The sequence below is a fragment of the Dama dama genome, chromosome 5 (assembly GCF_033118175.1).
Source record: "Dama dama isolate Ldn47 chromosome 5, ASM3311817v1, whole genome shotgun sequence".
In the NCBI taxonomy this organism is placed as follows: Eukaryota; Metazoa; Chordata; class Mammalia; order Artiodactyla; family Cervidae; genus Dama; species Dama dama.
This window is the reverse complement of record NC_083685.1, coordinates 21275300-21299460: the sequence shown is the minus strand read 5'-3', so window position 1 is coordinate 21299460 and position 24161 is coordinate 21275300. Positions and strand designations below refer to the sequence as shown.

The window sequence follows — 24161 nt, the reverse complement described above, 5'->3', positions numbered from 1 at the left end:
CCTGCCCAGCTAAACGCAAGCTCGCACACAGTCAGGACACTCCCTGTAAGGGCCCAGCTGGAGGGCAAGGGCGCAGTTAGAGAGGATGAAGGATTCCGGAAGTGGAGAGAGAGGCTCGTGGGCAGGGACCAGTCCCATGGGTTTGCAGGGGGGTTGCAAGGAGCCCCCCACCCCCGATTTCTCTGTGAGTGCCAAGAAGTCCCTGGGGGAGGTTCGGGAGATCCCTTGGCTGCAGAACAGGCCCCGGGGACAAGGGCAGGAGCAGCGAGGAGGCTCCTGCAGGGCTAGAAGACAGACTGCCAGGCATGGATGGGGTGGTAGTGGTGGCGAGGAGCCCGGGTGGGCAGTTTGAGAACCTTCAGGAGATAGAAGGGCAGCGGACGCAGGAAAGCAAGGCCCCAGGGTGGCAGGTGGGTGGGGCCCGCGGGGACCACTTGGCTCACCGTGTCGTCTCTCCCGGTCTCTCCGGCAGGGTCCACCCCATTCCCCTACAACCCCCTGATCATGCGGCTACAGGCGGGGGTCATGGCCTCCCCGCCCCCGCCCGGCCTCCCCGCGGGCAGCGGGCCCCTGGCCGGCCCCCACCACGCCTGGGACGAGGAGCCCAAGCCACTGCTCTGCTCGCAGTACGAGACGCTGTCCGACAGCGAGTGACGGTCAGAGTGGGGAGGGGGCGGCAAGCAGCTGGAGCAGCGGGGCGAGGAGCGGGCGGCCGCCGACTCCCCAGACCGAGGAAGGAGCCCCTGAGTCTGCCTGTGCGCCCGTCTGTCCGTCCGTCCGTCCGTCCAGAGCCGGCATCCTTGCCTGTCTAAAGCCTTAACTACGACTCCCGCCCCGGCTGGCCCGCGCAGTGACCTTACTCAGGGGATGTTTACCTGGTGCTCGGGAGGGACCGGGCCGGGCAGGGGGCGCGGCAGGCGTGTGTGGCGGCCACACGCGTACAGCCGGGGCGGCCAGGGACCCAAAGCAGGACGACCACCCACCTCCCACGCCACTGCCTCCCCCCTTAACGCATTTGGAACCAAAGTCTAAACTGAGCTCGCAGCCCCCGCACCCCCAGCCCCGTCCGCCCCCCACCCCCCTCCCGCTTAGCACTCTGGACAGACGGACACGGGCCCTGTCCAGGCCCCAGCACTCTTGTCCCCGGGCCCCAGGGGCTGCCCCAGCCCCAGGCGACGAGACCGTGGGAAACCGAGTCAGGCCAGGCGGGCGGGCGGCAGGGCCAGGTGCGGCCTGGGGCGAGCGGCTGCTCCGAGGAACTGGACTGTTTCGTTCACGCAGCATTGCCGCAGCGGCGGGAAGGAAAGGCAGGTGTAAATGATATATTGGTTTACAGGGTATATTTTTGATACCTTCAATGAATTAATTCAGATGTTTTAAGCAAGGAAGGACTTACCCAGTATTATTGCTGCTGTGCTTTCGATCCCTGCTTACCGTTCAAGAGGCGTGCGCAGGCTGACAGTCGGTGACCCCATCGTCCGCAGGACCAAGGGGGGGGGTGGGGGTTGCTGGCCCCCGAGCTCCCCCCGCGTCCTCCCTTCCTCCCTTCCTTGGGCAGAATGAATTTGATGGGTATTCTGTGACCGCCATCTGCGCACGGCGGTGGCGTCCTGTCATTTACACATGTTCTTCTCATTAAAAAGCAAATTATACTCGAGTTACAGAGGCTCCTTCTCTATCTATCTCGGACCCGCAGCCCGGAGGGTGGGCAACACAGAACGGGACGGTGGGAGTGTAGCCCTGCGGGGGACGAGGGCACGTCCCCGGACTCACCAGACTCGTCCCATCTGCAGGTGAATGTTGCTTAATTACTCAGTTGTGTCCGACTCTTTGCAACCCCATCGGCTGCAGCAAGCCAGGCTTCCCTGTCCTTCACTATCTCCCGGAGCAAACTTATGTCTATTGGGTCAGGGATGCCATCCAACCATCTCATCCTCTGTCGTCCCCTTCTCCTCCTGCCTTCAGTCTTTCCCAGCATCAGGGTCTTTTCCAGTGAGTTGGCTCCTCTGCAGGTGAGTATTTATACCAACGGTAGGGATGTCAATGTGCGGGCATTGAACCATCACACCCATGGTGGGAGTATTGAATTTTCACCCACAAGGAGGGTATTGGAAATTCACACCCATGCTGACAGTGTCCAAGGTGGCCATCATCACCTCTGAACTGTTAAATACCTTAAAACGTTATTATTCTGGGACTTGGCTGGTGGTCCAGTGGTTACGAATCCGCCTTGTAGCACAGGGGGCATGGGTGCAATCCCTGGTCGGGGAACTTAGATCCCACATGCCGTGGGGCAGCTATGCCTGTGCGCGGCAGTGAAGATCCCATGTGCCCCAACTAAGACGCAACACAGCCAAATAAATAAATACTTTAAAAAATAAAAATTATTCCACCTATGCCTTGTTAGAAAACAGACAAGATCCTTGGCTTTGCATATGAGGCAGAAGAGGGAACAGCCTCCCAGCTCGAGTCTTGAGACATCTGCCAATTGGCGACTTGTGGTTTTGGTAAAACGGATCTCAGGGGCTGTGTGCTCTCACGCCTGCCATGTTCCTTCAGGAGCGGAGCCAGCGCTTCAGAGAGGCTGAAGTTCTTTGCAGCGGACATGCATGCGGGATTGGGGTTCAGCGTGGGGGGCAGAGGGGGAGAGAACCAGGGCCACTGTAGGGAGAAATTGCCATCCCCAGCCCAACCTTTAACCAGGTGGTCAACCCAGCACCCCCATTTCCCCAGGGTGTAGACCGGGGCGTGGGGTGGGGAGGAGCTCTGCGTTCCCAGGAGACTCTGCCCAGCCTCTGTGGCGCTCCAAGTTTACCCTGCGAACCTTTGCCGTGAAGGGAGTGGGCAGAGGGCTTGAGCCCCACAGGGCGCAGCCTGGCACCTGGGCTGCAGTACTGGTGCTGACAGGCAGGTGGCAGTGTTGGGCCGCCAAAGGGTCTTGTCCTCGGCCGGCCTCCCTCTGCCTGGGGTGCAGGCCAGCCCCCACCTGGAATCCAGGGTGGGTCAGGTTGTGCTGGCCACACCAGCCACCAGGGATTAGCCAGGCATGCTGGTGTCACCCAGGATCCCATGCCTCCTCCCTCAGCTGTAGTCAGACCAGGGTGATATAGAGGTGGGGGGTGGAGGATGGTAACACAAGTGTCAACCCACAGGGTCATCTCTGCCAGCCCTCTGTCTCCAGGACCTCAGAACTGACACAACTCGGCGCCTCTGTCCTCTCTGAGGGCCGGTACACAGACCCCACACCGGAATATTGGCAGGGCACAGGGAGAATTCAGGTCCTCCTGGTGCCGACAGAGGGTCCGCCCTCTCTTCCAGGCTCACCCAGCCAGTCCTCAGCCCCCAAAGGGTTCACCGGACTCCCTTCTGGTTCAGTTTTCTTACTGGTCCATCTTAAAATGGAGACCAATGCTGTGCGCCTTAATTCCCTGGTAGAGTCTGCCTACAGTGCAGAAGACCCGGGTTTGATCCCTGGGTTGGGAAGATCCCCTGGAGGAGGGTATGGGAACCCACTCCAGTATTATTGCCTGAAGAATCCCATGGACGGAGGAGCCTGGCGGGCTACAGTCCATGGGGTCACAAAGAGTCGGACACGACTGAGCAACTAACACTTTCATGCTGTTCCCTGACCCCTATTTCCCTGGAAAACTTTTACACACACTTCAAAACCCAGCTAGGTCATTCCCTCCTCTAAAACCCATTAGCTCTCCCCGTCTTCTCTCTCCTCTGGGTCTCTGCTAACATACCGCAAGCTACTGGACAGAACCCCTGGAGAGCAAGGCTCTTGCTTTTCCCTTCCTGACTGTTGTTGACCAAGCCCCCCGCTGACTGTTGAGCTGAACTGACCCTTGATGATCAGATTCAGCTGGAAATGAGAACGTGGTTTGTAAAGTGGGGGACGGTTGTCGGCTAGTGTCCCTGTGTCTCCGTGTGGCGTTGGTTAGAATCCAGATTCCTGGGCCCTGCCTGGTGGATATATATGATTCTCTGGGTTCACGGTGGGGCCTGGGAATCTGTATTCACCCAGCAGCCCAGATATTCCTGATGCAGATGCATTGCAGCCCTCCTGATGGCGGGGGTGGTACCCAAGGTTGGAGCTAGAACCTGATCCCTTCAGTTCCTTACGGCCAGGAGGTCTCCAGTAAGGCCACAGACAGCTCTTCAGAGGAAGGCACAGCCCCTGCTGGCCTGAAGAGCTGCCGTCCACAGGGAGGGCAGGAATGGGCTGGTCCCCAGGGCCCTCGGGTTGGCTCAGGACAAGCCTTCCTGGGCCCAGGTGACTCAGAAACTGTGACAACTGACCTGGAGCAATCAGGGTGGCTTCCAGGAGGTGGTGGTTCTTGGGGAAGGGATATGCTGAGTGGAAGGAACCTGCGTGGGCAAAGGGTGGGAGGTGAGACCCTGCTGGGCATTCAGGAGGCCAGGGTGGGTGGACATAGTGCAGGGGCCCTGGAATTTCTGCGACAGAGCAAGCAACTGTAAGATGATGGGCTGGTTTTCTGAAACGAGCTCATTGGCTTGTGAGGCTACTGGGTGCTGAGGGGAAAACAGGCCAGGAAACCAGTGTGGGGCCAGGACAGAGATCCACTGCCTCAGGAAGGGCCCCCATCAAGGGGCCAGGCCACTTATGAGGCAGGCAAAAAGGAGGTGGTATAGCCTGCAAGTAAGGACGGACCGCGGGGCCAGCTGCCGCCTAATGGCTGTGTGACCCTGGCCAAGCCATTTGAACCCTCTGTGCCTTGGTTTCCCCATCTGTAAAATGGGATAATGATGTTGCTGGGAGGAGTAACTCAGAGATGGGCTGTGTAGTTCTGTAGAGACACAGTTTACCCATCTGAGCAGGAGTCAGTAGGGTGAGGCCAGGAGAAAAGACATGAATGGGTTTGTGAGGAAAGGAGAGAGAGGGGAGGGAAAACTCCAGGTGGTCCAAGGACAGTGACTCATTTGCATATTACCAGGAGGGGGTGGGACTGACTTGATCACTGGCGGCTGGTGGGAGGGAGCCCTTAGAAGGACAAGGAGGGTCGTCGAAGGAGATGTGTCTGTCTTCATGCCTTCTCTGGGAAGCCGGGGAAGGGTCAGCTGTGGCAGTCACACGACAGGCTGTCTGTCCATCTCACCCCTCTGGAGTTTGGCCAGGTCCCACTTCCTCATTAGAATGTCTCACCAGCTACCTCACAGGCTCCTTGGAAAGATTAAATGCAAAAAAGTGCTGACAGCAGGGTCAGGCAGTCTGCAGACAGAGAAGGTGGTCCATGTACATGCCGGCTGCCAGGGCCGCTGTTGGCAGCATCACGAAGGGCGGGTGGGGATGAGACTGCCGACAGGGCACCTGTTTGTAGGTGGGCAGGGGCTGCCGAGTTGGATTTGAGGCCTGTGAGTGTGATGAACCCAGAGACTGGCTGGGGTGACCGCAGAAGAAGCTGAGCGAAGTGGATCAGGAAGGGTGTGTGGGGCCAGAGCCGGTCCTCCAACCTGGGAAGTGTTCCTGCAGCTGCATGAGAGATGGACGCCCTGACCCGCCCCCAGGATGGTCCCAGCTTGATTCAATTGCAGCCAAAGCTTTACCAGCATGGACTCTCACTGTCCCAACCGCCAGAAAGGTGAAATCATGTGCCCATTTTGCAGATGCTCAGAGAAGTAAAGCAAGAGACTTTCCATTTCCAGCCACCGTGCCCTTCCCATGTCAGTCTTCCCCTCCCAGGGGGCTTAGTGAGTGGCCTCTGCCCACCCCACAAGGGCTTATCCAGTGCATCTGGATCTGGGGAGCGCTGAGGGGGGACAGAAGACCGAAGCGCCTTCTGCAGGTGGCACCCTGAGCCTCGGTAGTGGGGTCACCGGCCTCCAGGCTCTATTTTGGGCGTAGTAACCCCAAGGGTTGGGACAGTTCCCAGATGAAACGGGCACCACTTTCTGCTGGCCTCCAAGTCCTCTGGGTTCTGGTAGGACACACGGCTTCTCTAGAGGAAAATCGGGCTGTGCTTGAGGGTCTTCTGGCTGCAACCCTTGCACATCTCTTACTCCTCCCCACCGGGTGGGCCTCTTGGAACCCCTGCCATACAAGGAAAAGCAGGCTGGAGTTCCAAGGTCATCAGGGAACATGGAAGCTGTTTGCATGGTCCAAGGAGATGGTCTTGCTTGATTCTCAGAAGCACAAGTGCTACCCAGGTCCTTGGGGAGGTACTGAGATGGTTGGGGCGGGGGGATGAGGCCTATCAGGGGTGACACCTGTGAAAGACAAAAGCAGGAAGCAGGACCCGGCAGGGATCCAGCCTCGGTCAACCAGTCAACCAGGAGCCAAGACGCCCATTGGAGGGGTCCCATCCCTGCACTCTCTGACTGGAAGCCATCAGCTAACTACACACCCCGCAAGTTGTTTCTTGAATGGTGACCCCTGGGACATCTCCAAGGTCACCAGGTTCATTGGAACCATAATTGCACGCGTCAGGAAGCCCAACCCATTCTTCCTTCCAAGTGGGGAGATGAGAGTTGTGACTGGAAAGTAAACTCAGTTGAATTTGCCTGGTGTGAGTGATGCGACCCCAGCACGCGTGCGTGTCCGCACAAAGCCCCAGCGCTGTGTTTGCGCCCTGTTTGTTCTCCCCAAGCAGCCGAGGCCTCAAGGTTCTTTCTCTGGGTGACATGAACTTGCCCCTTGGCCCTGCCTTCCTGCCTCACCGCCCCCACTCCTTGTCAGAGACCATCCTCCATCAAGGCCGGAGCCCCTGCAAAGACACCAAGCGTGCATGCTCAGTCACTTCCATTGTGTCCGACTCTTTGCTACCCCATGGACTGTAGCCCACCAGGCTCCTCTGTCCATGGGATTCTCCAGGCAAGAATACTGGAGTGGGTTGCCATTTCCTTTTCCATGGGATCTTCCCAACCCAGGTATCGAACCCAGGTCTCCTGCATTGCAGGTGAATTCTTTACCCCTGAGCCACTAGGGAAGCCCATTGCAAAGACACCAGCACTCCGCTACTCAAAAGAGGACAATATCCTAAAGCTGCTGAATGACCTCCTCGTTTACAATCTGGGGTCCCAGAGGCCCCTCCAAGGATGTGGGCCAGATGGGGAGAAGATGTAACATGGTCAAGACCTGCTTTGCAGAGGCAGCATGGGCCCTTGTCCAGAGATACAATGGGCTGTGGGGGTCTGTGAGTGTTGAGGGCTGGCATACAGGCTGGCAAAGCATGGGAGCATCAAATATTCAGATTGCCAGGACTTTCTTTGGAATCAGCCCCAGACCAAGTCCCAGCGTGGGGCCTGGCCCTCTGCATTAATTTCCTAGCTCCTAGGTGGAGCTGGTGCACCCTGAAGCTGTCTATGGGGAAGGGGGTGCTAGCATAGGGCTCTGACCCTTCCGAGTGTCTTCCTGTCCCCTGTGAGCAGCCGGGAGGGACCATGGGCCTGTGAATACCACCCCCTCCTGGGGCATCCAAAGGTCTTGGAAGCATGGAAGAGGGAACCTCTTTGAGTTTGCACATTTTATTAAGATAATCAGTTGTTTCTTAAGTTATTTCTTTGTTAATCAGAAAGCATCTTTGTGGAGAGACCACGCACAGTCTGTGTAGTTATATAAAAATACGTCAATCACCTTGCCTCTCCTGAATGTGAGCTCCAAGTTGCCCTTCTCCCCAGCGAGGGAACTAAAGCCCCATCTTAGGGGGGAAGCCAGGGGAATGTCGGGGTAGCCCCCACCTAAGGGTCCAATCTGAGGGCATCTCTGTGGCCACGTTGGGGGGCTTTTGGGTCACTGGTGCTGAGCAGCCCCAGGTCGTGGCCCCGGCCCCCACATGTCCTGGCTCTTCCCAGGGAGCACGGGGGTCTCACGTCTTCCTCCCTGACCTTGCATGTGTGCCGTGAGCCCTACAGCACCGGCCATTGCTGAGTCATCACAGTAGGAGGGGAAGGCCTGCGCGAGGGCAGCCAGGCCCCACAGCATCTCTTTAAGCTGACGGCTGGCAGGTGGTGGTGGTGATTTCCAAGAGCTTAGACGCCTCCCCTTGGCACCTGGCTCCAGGGCTCTGATGTTCCCGAGTCCTGGTCCTGAAGGCGTCGGCGGACAGAGGTTAGCAGGCTGCCCTGTGGGTGAGGCTCTGGACACGGCGCTGGGCCCTCCATCCTCCGCCCTGGGGCACGGGCAACCGGGACAGTGTGGGCAGGGCTCCTCCTGGCGGCTCCCCAGACACAGCCCACTCTGGCCCTGGCATCGGCGTCCAGCTTTCACCCAGTCTCCTGGCCCACCATCCACCAGAGGTTGCCGGGCTACGGCTCTGGGCGTTAAACTGCATGCATTTGAAAGGCTCGTTTTGGAAACAGCCTCCTCCAGGGCCGCTGGGTGTCTGAATGGCCCCCTTCTTCCCTCCCATGCGGCCAAGGCTGGGATGCCTCCATCCTGCCGATGCTCGGGGTGTCCCCACCTCAGGGGCAGCCAAGGACACGTGCCTTCTTCTCTCCATCGCCGCCTATCCACCTGCCCCCAACCCCTGCTCCTCCGAGAGCCAGGCCCAAGCTGCCTCCCCACATAGGTGCTGATAAAATAGATGTGTTTATTGGGTGAGCCCCAGCGGCCGGGGTAAGACACACCCCAGGGTCCCTCCCAATAGCAGAGTCCATCCTCCGGCCGCCCCAGGGATGGCCCTGGTTCGCCGCAACGCCGCCGCCACCGGGGCCGGGCTGCGGGTCAGAGGGGCGCGGGGCCCAGGAGGCCGGGCCCGGGGCGCGGGCACAGCTGCAGCTGCACGCTGGCTGTGAACCAGCAGCGGGGCCGGCCCAGGCTGAGGTGCAGGGTGGTGCGGAAGGAGTTGCTGGCACACTTGGGGAAGATGATGGTGGTGCTGCGGAAGCGCAGGGCGCGGGGTCGCGGCTCCAGGGTCAGCTGGCTGCGGTAGTTACGCCAAGTGCAGTTGGGCGTGGCCACAATCGTCTCACTGTAGGCCGTGACCGTCGGCACCGGCACGTAGAAGACCTTGTCCCGGAAGTGCTTCTCCGATGCATACTTGACCTCAGAATTGCAGCTGGTGGAGGGGAGGACAGGGGTGAGCTCAGGGCCGGGCAGTCAGGTCACGATCAGAGGGCAAGGTGAACATGGAGCAGCCTGGGCTCTTGCAAAATGTCAAGGTCAAAAGGACAAAGAAGGGACACTGCCGACTCAGAGGAGACTCAAGAAACTGGACAACTATATATTTCACACGTGCCCCTCCTGGACTGGGATTAAAAATAGGCCATAAAAGGACATTTGGGGACAATGGGCGGAATTGGACTAGGCAGTGGTCGTGTTTTTGGCTTTAGCTGATCCGATTTTGGCAAGCAGACCGTCATTATGTGAGAGGATGTCCCTGTTCTCAGGAAGGACACCGGCTGGAGTTATTTAGAGGTTCGAGGTCAGGATGTCGTCATCCTCCTCTCAAACAGGTCAGAAAAAATGTTTTGTTTATGTAGAATGAGTGAGAGCATATGGATATTCAAGCCAACGGGGCAATATGGAAACAGCAAGGAATCAGTTCAACTGGGGTCCCCTATACTCTTCCTGCAACTTTCTTTACGTTTGAAATTTTATCAAAATAAGTTCCCCCAGAGTAGCATTGGCTCCTCTAGATGAGTGAGCCCCTTGCGCTGCCCTGGGCTTAGTCGCCCGGTCGTGTCTGACTCTTTGCGACCCCATAGACTGTAGCCCGCCAGGGTCCTCTGTCCATGGGATTCTCCAGGCAAGAGACCTGGAGTGGGTTGCCATGCCCTCCTCCAGGGGTGACCCCGTTATGAGTGGCCAACTGCTTAGCATCCCCCAGCTCTGCTCCCAGATCATCACACTGGAAGGTAAAGTTGTGGGAAGTGGGGGCTTCACCTGTCTCCTTCCCCACTGGATCCCACAGGTTATACATGAGGGGAGGGAAGCAGACTCACAAGAGCCCAGGCAGCCTGCAACCACCCTGGCTGGGGCCTCTGATAATAAAAACTAAAAAGGAGGACTTTTCGGGCAGAAAATTCTTTAAAGTGGACCCGTTTGTCTCCTGCGATCATATCCAGAGCTGGAGGAACAGGAGGCAGTGGGTCCCACACCCATGGCCAGGCTAGAGTGATGTGAACAAATCCATCTGAGCATCCCAAGGATACGGGGGCCAGACCCACGGACCCTAGACTCCACCTTCTGGAAGCCTGAGCCCCAGAAGCCCTCTCAGGAGGGCAGATGGCTGGAGAAAAGCACCAGAGGGGGCGAGGTTGTTGTTCAGTTGTGTCTGACTCTTTGTGACCCTATGGACTGCAGCACGCCAGGCTTCCCTGTCCTTCACTATCTCCCAGATTTTGCTCGAACTCATGTCCATTGAGTCGGTGATGCCATCCAACCATCTCATCCTCTGTTGCCCCCTTCTCCTGCTCTCAGTCTTTCCCAGCATCAAGGCCTTTGGGCACCTTAACTCAGAAGCGCTTCAGGTGCCACTTGAGACACCCTGTGCATGGGAGGGCACCTAACACACTTCAGGGCAACGGCTCCTTGGGGGATAAAGGGGCAAATTTAAAATAACAATCAGCCAGGTTGGGGGTGAAGTTAGTGTGGAAACGGCCAAATGGGGGCCTGGGACGGGGAGATGGAGGGTGTGGACAGCAAAGGCCACAGAGTCTCTCCAAATCACAGCCATGCCTCCTCAGGGAGCATCACCCAGAAGGGCTGCCTGGAGTGAGGGGACCCTGCCGAGACCCCCAGCCTGGCCCCCTACCCATCCCACCCCACGCCTACCCCACCCCTACCCAGCCCAGCAGCCCCACTCACCGGATCTCCGGTGTGGGTTCCGGGTTCACCTCAATGCTCTCCCCAAAGAACACAGGCAGCATCCGGGGCCTCATCTCTCGCGCTGGGGTGCTCGGGGGGTGGGCGGGGGGCTGTGGGGATAGCCAGGGACACAGCGTCACGTGAGCAGCCCTTCGGCACTACAGCCTCAGCTCCCCACTGGACACAAGAGGAGCTCCCCACACCCTTCCAGTCCTGGCTTTTCTGGAAGCCTGCTTCTGCGGGGTCCATCAGGAAGCCCACCCTAGCGTCCCTCTGTGGAATCTAAGCACCCTGATGCCTACTCACCCACCGGCCTGCCCCCCTAACCACCCAGTTCTCAGGCGTCACTATAAGGGGACGTGGTCATGGTCTCTTTCTACAGCACCCAGCCCACCTGAGCCCCAAGAGCCAGGCTCAGGGCCCTGTAGAACTGAGAACCCTCTGAAGGAGCCCCTGAGCCCAAGCTTCGCGAGCTGCCCCCCGGGGTGACATGGCAGGACGGAGCTCTGCGATGGGCTGAAAACCGCACTCATCAAGGCAAGAGTTCCCAGCCCTTCTTGGTGCATGGCTGTGGGTCCCTCATTCAAATCCTTCACAAGGTCCTCTTTGACCTCACCTGGATGAGGAATCACAGTAGTGGACACTCTTCGAGTGCGAACTGCACCAGGCACTGCTCTGAGAACCCCCACATATCCATTCATTCACTCATGGGACGGAGCTGTTACTAGCACCCCTGTTATATAGATGCTAAAACTGAAGCCCAGAGTGGACAGGTAACTTGCCTGAGGCCACACAGCTAGGAAGGGGCAGAGCTGGTGGTCTAGCTGCAAAGCCTGTGCCCTCGCCCGTGTCCCCCACTGCCTCTCACACCCACAAGACTGGCGCTGTAGCCCCAAGACCTGACCTGTCACCCCGTGCTCAGAGCAAGCTTGCTCTCATGCACAGGATCACAGAGCCTCCCATCCAGGCCCACATTCCGCTAGTCTTGGCCACGCCCCAGGCTGCCTCTGCGCCTTGGTTTATGCTGTTCTCGGTACTAGGAATGTCCTTTTCTTTCTCTCTCACTTGGTTTAAGGCGGCAACTCAGAAACCAGCTTCCTGTCTTCCCAACCATCCTCTGTGGGGTCCCTGGAGCTCCCATCTGCTGGTCTCCATTGCTGCGGCCCCTTTGTGTGTCTGTCACCCCCAGACCATGAGCTCCTTAAGATTCAGGACCAGAGGACCACTCTATCCCCAGTGCCTGGCACCTTTCAGACCCCGTGCTGTCCAAAGGCAGGACCTCACATGAGCAAAGCAGCACACTGCTCCCACACACACTTGTGAGCCCCTGAGCCAGCCCCATGCCCATCTTTCTGCCTATGAATGCCGAAGTCGCCTCCTCAGCTGATCACAGTGTCCCCAGAACACAGGCCAATGAAGAACCACAGGAAGAAAATACCCAAGACCTGGACAAACAAGGGGTTCCCCACAAGCCCCCAGCAGCTGTCTTTAGGGTAGCCCCATCTCTCCTTTGCTGGGTGTGGCAGGTAGAATAACGTCTCCCAAAATGTGAGGTTCTAATGCCCAGTTCCCAGGAATGTGCAACCTTACAGGGAAAAAGGGACTTTGTAGGTGTGATTAAGGATCTTGAGATGGGAAGACTGTCATGGAGTATCCAGTGCCCACCCGACCCCCCCATCATCACAGTGGTCCTTATAAGGGAAAGAGGGAGGGAGCGGGTCAGAGTCAGAAAGACTGAAGACATTACCCTGCTGTCTTAAGGATGGAGGATGGGACCACCAGCCAAGGAATGTGGGCAGCCCCTATAAGGTGGGAAAGGCAAGGATTTTCCCCTAGAGCATTTGGAAAGGATGCATGGGTGTGTGCTCAGGCGCTTTAGTTGTGTCCGACTCTGTGCGACCCTATAGACTGTAGCCTGCCAGACTCCTCTGTCCATGGGGATTCTCCAAGCAAGGATACTAGAGTGGGTTGCCATGCCCTCCTCCAGGAGATCTTCCCAACCCAGGGATCGAATCTGCATCTCTTATGTCTCCTGCTTTGGCAAGCGGGTTCTTTACCACTAGAGCCAGCTGGGAAGGCCCCAGAAAGGATGCCTTGCCCAAATCCTTGCTTTTATTAATAGCCTGTGAGACCCATTTTAGATGGCTGACCTTTGGAACTGTAAGGTATTCTTTACCTTTATTTTTATTTTACTTATTTATTTTTGGCCGTGCTGGGTCTTTCTCACAGCACACGTGCTCTTCGTTGCGGCGCTCAGCCTTCTCTAGCTATGGCGCTTGGGCTTGGTTGCCTGACGGCATGTGGGATCTCAGTTCCCTGAACAAGGATAGAATCCACGTCCCCTGCATTGGTAGGCGGATTCTTAACCACTAGACCACCAGGGAAGTCCCTGGAACTGTAAGGTATTGGGTGTGAGTTGTTTTAAGCCACTACGTGTATGGCCATTTGTTAGAGCAGCGATAGGGGCTAATACATCATGTGACCTGGCAAGCAACTCCCCATTCGGGGTTGCAGCTTCCTAGTCCCTGAAGTGGGGTGACAGAAGCACCTGCCTCACAGGCCGTAGTGAGGACTGAAGGATTCAAAGTGTGTAAATGAGTGGGACTGTGTCTACTGAGGAAGCTCTGTGTAAGAGTGGGCTTGTATTCTGAATGCTTTTCATAAAGGGTCAAGAGGCAGGGGTGGGGGTTCCTCTCCAGAGAGAGGTACAATCCACACCCCCTTTTTAAGCTTGGGACAACCCTGCTCTGACCTGCCAGAAGCAAGCATGCATCATTCAGGAGATTTAAGTTTAAAAATAAAATAGTGATGGGAATTCCCAGGTGGTCCAATGGTTAAGATTCCACACTCACTGCTGAGGGCCCCGGTTCAATCCCTGGTCGGGGAAGATCCCACAAGCTGTGCAGCACAGTCAAAATTTTAAAGAAAGAAAGTAATTCTTAGAAGTGACAAGATTTTGGAACTTCTGGTGTTCTCCATGGCTCTGTGAACTCAACACTGACCTCAGCTATAAAACTCCATGACTTGATGTCCTCAGCTATAAAACTCCATGACCATGCTCTTTCCCTGCAAGACTCTCTGAAGTATGAAAGTGAACATGTTAGTCACTCAGTCGTTTCTAACTCTTTGCGACCCTATGGACTGTAGCCTGCCAGGCTCCTCTGTGCATGGGATTCTCCAGGCAAGAATCCTGGAGTGGTGAGCCATTCCCTATCTGAAGTATGGCACTCCCCCAAGTGTGTGCAGTGGTTTGCTGAGCACCTACTGTGTGCTGAACACCTACCGTGTGCTGAACACCTACTGTGTGCCAGATCCTGTGTGGGTTGGATGAGTCACAGTGCCTCCCAGGATTCGTCTTGTGGACACAGAAGAGGAGAGAGGATGATGCAGGCATGCAAGGGGCTGCGGGTGTGGGTGCTAAGGTTTTCGGTGGCGTCTCTAGGTGGAAGGGTAGAGGAAGGAAGGGGTAGCCTGCCACTGGTTTTCATCACCCACCCCACCCCCACCACACCCCCACCCCTATGAAAAGAACAGTTCCCAAGCTCAGAAGCAGGGAGGCCTTCTTTGGGAGGTAATGAAGAACCGGGTACCACCATCCCTCTCAGGTTCACTCAAGCCTCCTGATGAGAGCTGAATACATGTTTGGGGCCCTATTCTGGCCAGATTTCACTCCCTGACTGGCTGCCAGCAGAAGGGACTAGGCTGACTTCACAGGCTGGGCCAGGAAGCTGGCGCTCTGGGCATCATGTCCCAAGGGCCCCGGTGAAAAACAGCTAAAATCCGTCCCACCCCATACAAGAGCTGGGGGAAGCCACTGAAAACCCAGACGGAGGCTGGCATCCAGGGACCTGGGCCACAGGACAGCTGAAGGCCATCCTCACTGGGCTCCTCGAAGCTCCTAGATGCCCCACAGCTGCCCGCCTGGCCCCAGAAGCTCAGGGCTCAGTCTTACAGCTATGATGGCGGGCCAGGAAGGCAAGCCGCCGACCCTGCAAAAGCAGCTCACCACCCCCCCATCCCCCAGCCACTCCCATGGGAGCCACCAGGGTGAGGGTGGGCTGCAGGGGGGCTGCGGCTCATGGGCCCACAGGACCCCTTCTGCTGCTGCACCTGCTCGCCTGGCCCAGGCCACGTGGAGCGAACACTCCTAGGCACCCTGCTCCCCTCACCACTCCCCAACCCCGGGGGCAGCCACAGGCCAGCTTGTTCCCCCAAAGGCCCAGGTGCTTGCTCCACTCTGAAGAGGACCCACCAAGAGACTCCTGTGCCCAGGGAACCTGCTCACTGTGCCTTAGTTTGCCCATCTGTACAATGGGATTGTGCCATTTGTGAGGCCCACAGTCCGGGGTGCCCAGGTACAGGCTGGCTAGTTTCCTTGGGGCCCCTTGAAGCCCTGGGGGGCAGGGCCAGAGGAAAAGCAGCTGAGCCTCCAGGGCAGAGGAGCGGAAAGGCTGAAGGCTGGATCCCTATCTCCCAAACACCACGCCCTCCACCCTAGGATGGTAACACAGTTGGACCAGCCCCCAACTCCTTCTGGGAACCAGAAGAGCCCCGTTCTAGCCTGGGGAGGGGGCTGGCCTGGCTCCCTGGTCTCCTGGGCAGGCCGGGCGTCTGTGTGGGGACCAGGGAGGACTTCAGAGAAAGCAAGACCCAGAGAGCAGTGGGCCGCGGCTGCCCTCTGCCCGCCAGGCCCCACCCACCTCGCCCAGTGATTCATGTGCGAGGATAAATACTGGGAGTAAAAATACACATGGGCGTCTGGAGCACTCCGCGTCTCTGGCTGCTGTACACAGCGCGGCCCACAAGACGCCAACGAAAGATAAGCGCTGCTGGGCTGTGAGAGCTCTGTGCCACGTGCTGACAGCCCAGCCCGACCGGGGGTCCCAGCCTGGCTGGCAGGGACAGCTAGGGACAGCACAGGGGCGTTTGTCCCCAGCCGGGTGACCCACGGCGGTCCCCCACCTGCCCACTGCATGGAATGTGGCTAGAACCACGTGTGCCCCACGAAACTTTCTGCTCAGTCAGGGAGTATCAAGCCTCCATCAGTGGAGAGTGAGTGGCAGGAGGAAGGATCCAGGGAGATCCCATACTGGCATGTGGGCAGGGCACCCTCATCAAAGCCATGGGGAACCTTTGTGAAGGCTGAAATGGCCCTTCTCAAGGCCGCTGACCTCGCTGGGGGCCATGGCTTCTACTGCAATCAGAATTAAATTGATTGAGACCAAAAGTTGAGACCAAAAGCTCCCATGGTGGGCTAAGTGGACGTTAGCCTTCACTCATGAGGAAAGCGATTCAAGAAGGGGTTATTTATGCCCCAAGAATCCTCATCCCTTTTACGAAAGGCCTTGGGGATTGATGGTCAGTTCTGGGTTGGTGTGGGACGGGGCAGCAGCGGGGGCACGCGGCTCCCAAAGGCTACTTGCTCAACATGGCACAACAGAGGAGGTGAGCGGGGCCAGGCTGGGGGAGCCAAGGACACCCCAAATGGTCCAGGGGCTGACACTCAGACAGGGAACCTGAGCAAAGCTGTAGATCACAGGTCGGAGGCAGGGCTGAAGGACGGGCCTGCTCCCCAAGACAAGTGACCAGAGGGGCCCAAGCGACAGGTGGGTGCTGGGTTGGCTTGTGACCCCCACAAAAGTATATGTGTGCATGTGAGTCACTCAGTTCTGTCCGACTCTCAGTGACCCCATGGACTGTATGTAGTCCACCAGGCTCCTCTGTCCATGGGATTCTCCAGGCAAGAATATTGGAGTGGGTTGCCATTCCCTTCTCAAGAAGATCTTCCCAACCCAGGGGTTGAACCCGGGTCTCCTGCATTGCAGGCAGATTCTTTACCGTCTGAGCCACCAGGGAAGCCCCTGCAAAAGTATGTTCACATCTTAACTGCTGGGACCTGGGGTATGACCCTCTTTGGAAATAGGGTTTTTAAGTAAGGAAGAGCAATTTAAGATGAGGTCCCACTGGGTGGGGGTGGGGCCTGATTCAGTACGGCTGGTGTCCTTATAAAAAGAGGAAGCTTTCGACACGGGATATACAGAGGGAAGAAGGTCACATGGGGACGGGGGCGTGTGTCAACAAGCCGAGGCACACCAAGGCTGGCAGCCACCACCAGAAGCTGGGACAGGCGCATGGATGGATTCTCCCCTAGAACCTCTGGAGGGACGGTGGGCCTGCTGACACCTGGGTCTCAGACTTGGGGCCCCTTTGTACCATATCCCTCCCCTGAAAGGGAGGCCCGAGTCCCAAGGGCGAGAAGGACAGACCCATCTCCGGGCGGCCCTCCGCCGGGTGCCACTTTCCCAGGATGCTGGCTCCTGATTGCCCCCTCACCCCCAGAGCAGCTGGCAGGACGAGGGCCTGTTTGTCTTCTCTTCACACTAAAGCTCCAGGTGTAGCTTCTCAGACAGGTGAGCCTTTCACAGAGAAGCGGGGCTGTCAGAGAGGTCGCGGGGTTTCCGCTGGAGGCCGCTTTGTCCAGGATTAAGCAGACGGGGGCTGAAAGGAGGCGCCAGGGTTTCTGGCTCCTCACAGCCTTTCTTCCTTCACACAGGCTCCTCCCTCCGTGGCGTGACACACCTGGTTCTCTTCCCCTGACCCTGCTCAGGCAACTGTGCTGGTCAGGGACACACCTGTGGGCCTACTAGGGGGCCAGGAGGCTCACCTTGTCTTCACAGTCCGCCTGTCCATACACCTAACCTTCCATTTTTCTCTTCATTTGTCCATCCACTCGTCTGTCCATCCCATTCATCCATCCATCCATCCACCCATCCACCCTTCTGTCTATGCGTCCATCCATCTGTGTGTCCATCCATTGTCCATTTATCCACCCATCTGTCCATTTGTCCATCCATCCTTCTGTCCACGTATGCATTCATCTGCCCATCCTCCCATCTATCCATCCATCCATTCATTTGTCCATACATCCTTCCCAATCCTGGGCCCTAACTGCCTAAATTCCTAACTCCCTTCCCCCTCTGCCCTCATCCTTGGTTTCATCATCACAGACCAGAAAAAGAGAAATGAGAAAATCCAAGTGTCCTGAGATGGAGGGCTCTGGGGGACACAGCCAAGATCCTAAGAGGTGGCTGTGACCAAGATTTCCAAGAGCTGGGCGGCAGCCTCAGGAAATTTTCAAGGATGGGGCAAAGACAGCCCACTCCCCATCACCAATTCTACCTGGATCTGGCCCCAAGGGCTGCCCTCAGAATCCAAGTCCAGGGAACCAGCACCTCGTCCTTTGGGAAATTCTCCAGTGGGCCACTCAGGTATACATTCGATGTATAAACAGACCCCAGGAGATGAGATGGGGGTGACAGGGCCCAGAACACTGGCCGCTGGGGAATCCACATCCGTACCTGAGGGGTAACGGCTCAGCCCGCCACCTCTGGTCACAGGGGGGTGAGCCCTTCATCTGCCACAGGTGGGTAATCTCTCATCTCCCCCACCCCATGGTGGTTGTCCCCTCCAGTGGGCACCCAGAGATCATGACTTGAGATCCCAATGCCATTTGCATTCTCCCTAAGGGTGGTAAAGAGGGGAAGGGCTAGTTGCCCGAACTGCCCAGGTTAACTTGGAGGGGTGGGTGTCTGCCACACACACTCACTCAGCCCTCCTAGCAACATAAGCCTCTCCCCACGATGTCCCCGAAGTCCCCCAGCTCCTCCAGGCAGGACAGGGAGCAGGGGGAGGAAGTACACAAGAGTTAGCGGTCCAGGGCCTGGGAGCCTGAAGGTGGTACAGACGGCTTCTGTCCTGTTCCTGGCTGTATCCCTCACCCAGCCTGGCTTAAATATTTGAAGGATGAATGCAGCTGACAGGCAGAGCCTGGCTGACCCGGCAGGCAGCCTTGGCTGTCCCGGTGTCCTGCAGGCAAGCAGGGCCCTACCACATGGAGATAAGACCTCCCTCCACCCTCCATAGAGTCTGTTCCACACGGGTCCCTCTCAGTCAAGCCTCTGATTTGGGTTTCTAAATTTGGGGGAATCTGGGAACTCATGAGGCTCTCAAAAAATGAAAAAAAAAAAAACAAAAAAACCAGTCACAAGTCCATTTTTAAAAGACCAAATGGAATTTTACTTTCTGGTCTCAGCTGGGTCTACAAGTCCCTGTGTTGGCCCTGGCCGGCCTCACTGAGGCAACTCAACCATGCCAGCTTGCTCCTGCCTCAGGGCCTTTGCACTGGCCATTCCCTTGGACTGACACTCGTTTCAGGCCTATGACTGGGAGGGCCACTCTTTCATTTTTTCTGGTTTCCATTAACTGTCACTTCCCTGACCACCCTGTCCACTCGCACCCATCTCTGTTTTAAGGGCACTTAACAATCTGTCTAGCGTTATATCACGTATTTAAGTTGGTGACTGTCTCTCCCACTTGAATGCCAGTTCTATGGGGGCAGGGACCACCTTTGACATCATGTTCACCACTGTGTCACCCACGAGCCCCAAAACTGCATGACATACAGTAGGTGCTCAGTAAGTATTGGTGGGATGATTCCCAGATCTTCCTTTGGCTTGGGAATTACTAGGAGCATTACCATCTTTGCTCCAAAGAGTGGGCAAGAAAAAAGAAAAAACCTATGGTCAAGATGGGGGCTGGTGGTCAGGGATTCACTCACACCCAGCCTGGTCCCCAGTGCCTTTTAGGTCTTGGGGGGCAATGTTGCAGCCAGCCAGTTACCCTACATCCATGCAGTACTGTCCAGAAGGTAAGTTTAACTTATTCACAAAAAAGTAGGGGGAGAGGGGACCTCTTTGTAGAGGGTGAGCAAATTTAACATGCACGTCCAGCATAATAAATACGGTGACAAGCCTGTGAGGACCTCAGTGACCTGGGGGTGGGGACAGAACTGCAGCTCACCCCACCCCTCTCCACCCGCTGGGGCGTGTGGTTCCAATGTTGACCGGGAAGGCAGTGCCGGGAACAGGGTGTCAGAACAGAGGTGTCTACCCCAGGCTGAACCCCAGGCCCACAAGGGGTGCCAAAGCAAACCCGGCCCTGCGTGCAGCCAGCATCTTCCTGGGCATTTGAAACCATCAGCTCCAAAACACAGGAGAGCTTTCTGTCCTTTTGTGCAAGATTGGCAGCTGGTATTTTTGCCTACATCTGCTCCTAGGAAGCATTCTCAGTGTGTGTGTGTGTGTGTGTGTGTGTGTGTGTGTGTGTATGCTAAGTCACTTCAGTCGTGTCTGACTCTTTGTGACCCTATGGACTGTAGCCCACCAGGCTCCTCTGTCTGTGGGATTCTCCAGGCAAGAATACTGGAGCAGGTTGCCATTTCCGCCTCCAAGGGATCTTCCCGACCCAGGGATCAAACCCACATCTCTTATGTCTCCTGTATTGGCAGGTGGGTTCTTTACCACTGGCGCCACCTGGGAAGCCCCCAATCAACTATACTCCAATAAAAAATTTAAAAATAAAAAAATATATTAAACCAAAAAATAAAGTATGTTTAAAAAAATTTTTTTAATAAAATTTTAAAACCCACACAGATAGTTAATTAGCCACACAATGAAAAATAGGATAATGCAAGGTTTAAGGGTAGAGACTCTGGAGCCCAATTCCCTGGGTTCTAATCCAGCAAAGTCACTAACCTCTCTGAGCCTCAGTCTCCCCCTCTGGAAAATGGATCTAACAAGAGCACCTACATACTTCATAGGGATAAGAAGATGAAATAAGTTGGCAGAAGTAAAGAGCTTTAGGACAGTTCTTAGCACCTGGGAAGGCTGTCTAAATGCAGATGTCATTACCTGTGTAGACAAAGCCCTAAGTCTTGCCCTCAAGCCAAATTAAAAAGATTAGAGACACAGCTCAGTTCCATACCTGGCATCTAGTTAGCAAGGAGAGGGAAAAATAAAATCAACCAGGACAGCCAAGACAAGTAAGCCAGGAGTGCTGTTCCTGTGGCTGCCCCTGGCTGGCAGGAAAAGCATCCAGAAAACCTTCTATAAAGCAAATTCTGGGTGACCCAAAGAGTAAAGGGGAAGCCTGCTTCTCTGCCCTATCCTCCAGGCCCCATTGTGTAGGACACCAGAGGAACTGAGTCATAACGCGAGCAGCCCAAATAACCCCCATTCAACCGTGCCAAGTCTGAGACACTCGTGCAGGAAAGTTGGCACGTTTGGACAACAGGATCAGTTTCACTGCCAACAGCCGGGGTCACACCTATCGATCCCTGGAAGTCCGGAATGCCTCTCCCGCCCCCTCACACACAAAGAGAGACCAAAGTTCAAATTCAACACATGATTTTGGTCTAAGACAAGTGTTTCCCAAACTTTGCTGCACTAGGATTACCTGGGGATGTTTTAAAAATCCTGATGTCCAGCTCGCAGCCTCTAATAAATCAAATGAGAATGTCTGGAAGTACGAGGTGGGTATGGGATTTTTTTTTTTTTTTTTTTAAATCTCCCAGAGATTCCCATGCCCTCTCAAGGTTGGGACGCACCGGAGCAAAGAGCAAGGGAGACAACAGTGACATTCCTGTCTGTGGGCGGGAGGTGGGATAACCATTCCTTTCGGTTCTGGGGAGATTTTCCAACGAGCGGGATGCATTTACTGCCTTGTCAGGGACCCCTGAGGGCCGGGGGCCCCAGGAAAGTGGTGCCAGGCTGCAGCAGTGCTGGTACACCCGCTAAAGCATGCAGAGAACTGCGAGAGCGGGGAGATGCCACTGGGGCTGTGAGCGGCCCCCGGATCTGTCTGTCCTTCCTCAAAGCAGAAGGCGCCCAATCCCGCCCGCTTGGCTCCCGCCTGCCGCGGAAGGGGTGGGGTGGGGGGAACCCAGTCTCAGCCCAGCCACCAAGCGGGGAGACCCCCGCAGTCCACCTGAAGGTCCCAGAGCCTCTGGCAAGGGGTAAAACTCTTGCGTCTCCAGACCTGGGGTTCCAGCCTTCCCCAGGCACCGCCTCAACTCCACGTCAACATCCCTCAAAATCCCGAGGAGGAAGGGTTCCTGTCTGGGTTTGGTTAAAAAAAAGGCTTTCACGTTGGCAGCCCAAGGGGAGCAGTAAACAGGGAACCTGGGTCCACTGCTGGGGCCTGGGGCTCCAGCTCACCTCTGGGAAGCCAGCCTCTAAGTATTTCAGACGGTCCTCACCCCCGGTTCTTTTACTGCTGATAGTAAGACTCCTTAACGAGGCCGGCAGCCAGGGAGAGGTCTGCAGGGACCAGGCTGGCCCACCCCCACCGAGGCGCTCCGATCCCCACCTGGGGAGCATGGCTGTCTCTTGAGACACCTTCTTGGCTGGGGGGATGCCGGGAGGGATCCAGGCCCGGCTCCTGAAGTACCCCGTCTCCTTGGGGGGTGAGGGGGCGGGCACTGCCCCACTTTCTGCCCGAAGGTGCGTGCTTACCGCTCTGGCCTCGCCGGGTCCGGGGGCCTCGGAGGAGGCGCCGGCGCCCCCAGCGCGGGCGTCGAGGATGCCAGGCGCCAACGAGTAGAAGGGCGGGCTGGGGCTGGGGCTGGGGGGTAGCCCGGAGTCGGGGCTGTCCAGCACGCCCTCCCGGCTCTTCTCCTTGAGGCTCTCCTCCATGCCCTGCAGATGCAGGTGGCCCACCATGTCTGGGGGGCGCGGGGCGCAGGCCCCCGGCTCCTCGGGGGGCTCCTCCACCGCGCTCCGGGGCCCGGGGCGGGCAGGCGGGCGGCGGCGGTGGGGCGAGGGCTGCGCGCGCCCGGGACCTGCAGGCAGAGCCGAGAGGTGGCGCGTCAGGCCCCGGGGCTCCCCGAGTCCCCGGGTTCCCCGACCGGCCGGGCCGTGCGCGCCGCGTCCAGGAGGGGCCTGCGATCCGGCGCCCGGCTCTGCGCGCTCGGGGCAGCCGCCGCGCCGCGCTGCCACGCCGGGCCTGCCGCTCGCCCGCCGCTGCTGGCCGCGCTCCAGCCACGCCGGGCCCGGCCTCGTCTCTGAGCTCCACCGCCCGCGGCCCGGCCCAGCCCGAGGCGCACGCCGCCGCCGGGCCCTCTCTGCACCTTCCCGGCCGCGCCTCCTTTTCTAGGCGCCTCCTCCTCCCTCCTCTCTCCTCCTCCCGGCCCACCCCGCCCCCGGCCTCCTCCGCGGTGGGCAACCGCCCCGGCCGGCGCCTCCGCCAGCCCGCGCCCGCGGGGACTGCACAGCTCGACGTTATGTGTGTTTTAGTCGCTCAGTCGTGTCTGACTTTTTGCGAACCCATGGACTGTAGCCAGCCAGGCTCCTCTGTCCATGGGGATTCTCCAGGCAAGAATACTGGAGTGGGTTGCCATCCCGGCTCCAGCGAATCTTCCCAACCCAGGGATCGAACCCGGGTCTCCTGCATTGCAGGTAGATTCTTTGCCATCTGAGCTACCTGAGAAGCCCTACAAGCCGCCGGAATAAACACCCCCAGTGGCAGCACTGGGGGGTGATTCATGGGGTCCTCAAGCCATCGTAAGTAACAGCAGTAGTAGTCGTGTCTGATGTAACCTTTCGAGGTTTCCTTCCGCTCACTAAAGTCCCATAAAAGAATCTTCAGAGATCTCTGTTTTAGAAAGTCTGTAACTGACAATGGAAATGGCAACCCACTCCAGTACTCTTGCCTGGAAAATGCCATGGACGGAGGAGCCTGGTAGGCTACAGTCCATGGGGTCGCAAAGAATCGGACACGACTGAGTGACTTCAATGTCAATGTCAACTTACAACGGAAGGGGCGAAAACAAGATGCTTAAACGCTCACCAGGCTTCAAGACCCGTTCCTTGGCTCCTCTCTTTCCAACGCGACTGTCCACCCCTCTGTTTACCTTCTAAGATAGGAACCAGTGGCCAGGGGTACTTGTGTCTCCCTCATCGATCATCCGAGGCCAACACACTGGGCCTTTGCTGGTGGAAAGCACTGAGTGAAAATGGGGCTGGGGGAGGTGGCCGGGAGATTAGAAATATGTCCTGAATCCTCCAGCATTTTGCTGTGTGCCTAGTTTCTTCCAAGCAGGTTCTTGCTCGCTGACAAAGATCTCACCCTTCTTTTCCCTGTTTTCCTTCCTTGGAAGGGAGAAGGCACTTGCTTCCCTTTCTTCAGGTGACTGATAAGGGGGTCCTTACATTTCCAGGTCCCACCTACCCATCTACCCACACAGACACTCCTACACCATCCCCAGGTGAGCCAGCCTTCCATTCTGAAAGTGGGGACTTCAGATGACTGATAAAGGGGATCCTTACCTTTTCAGCCCCCACCCACTCAGCCACTCCACAACACTTCCATGTGATCCAGCGTTCCATTCTGAAAGCAGGGAACCCAGGGATATCTGCAGGTTGCTTTGAAAGGACCAGAGGAATGTGGGAGAGGCTCATATTCTAGCTAAGGGAACAGAGGTCGCAGGGAAGGTGTGAGAGTGTGGACAGATACACTAGTTTAGTTTCTCTTTGGTGTCTGCTCTTCAGACAGCCCC

The 24161-nt window shown here is 57.1% G+C and overlaps 2 protein-coding genes across 23 annotated transcripts in view; one reads left to right on the top strand and one right to left on the bottom strand.

The window, feature by feature from the left end:
• Positions 1-1657, top strand: part of NCOR2 (nuclear receptor corepressor 2) — a 233181-nt gene extending 231524 nt beyond the window's left edge. For all 22 annotated transcript variants that reach the window (XM_061142080.1, XM_061142085.1, XM_061142082.1 and 19 more), the window contains one exon: positions 473-1657. In XM_061142080.1, the coding sequence (XP_060998063.1) occupies positions 473-654 (182 nt within the window). In that variant the 3' untranslated portion in view covers positions 655-1657. The remainder of the gene's footprint in view (positions 1-472) is intronic.
• A 5827-nt stretch (positions 1658-7484) lies between these two features.
• RFLNA (refilin A) lies at positions 7485-22326 on the bottom strand. Its single transcript, XM_061140860.1, has 3 exons — positions 22120-22326; positions 10769-10878; positions 7485-9017 (listed from the first exon to the last, which is right to left on the bottom strand). Exons 1-3 carry the CDS (start codon positions 22324-22326, stop codon positions 8684-8686), a joined length of 651 nt encoding a protein of 216 aa, XP_060996843.1. The 3' UTR covers positions 7485-8683.
• Positions 22327-24161: the final 1835 nt, after the last annotated feature.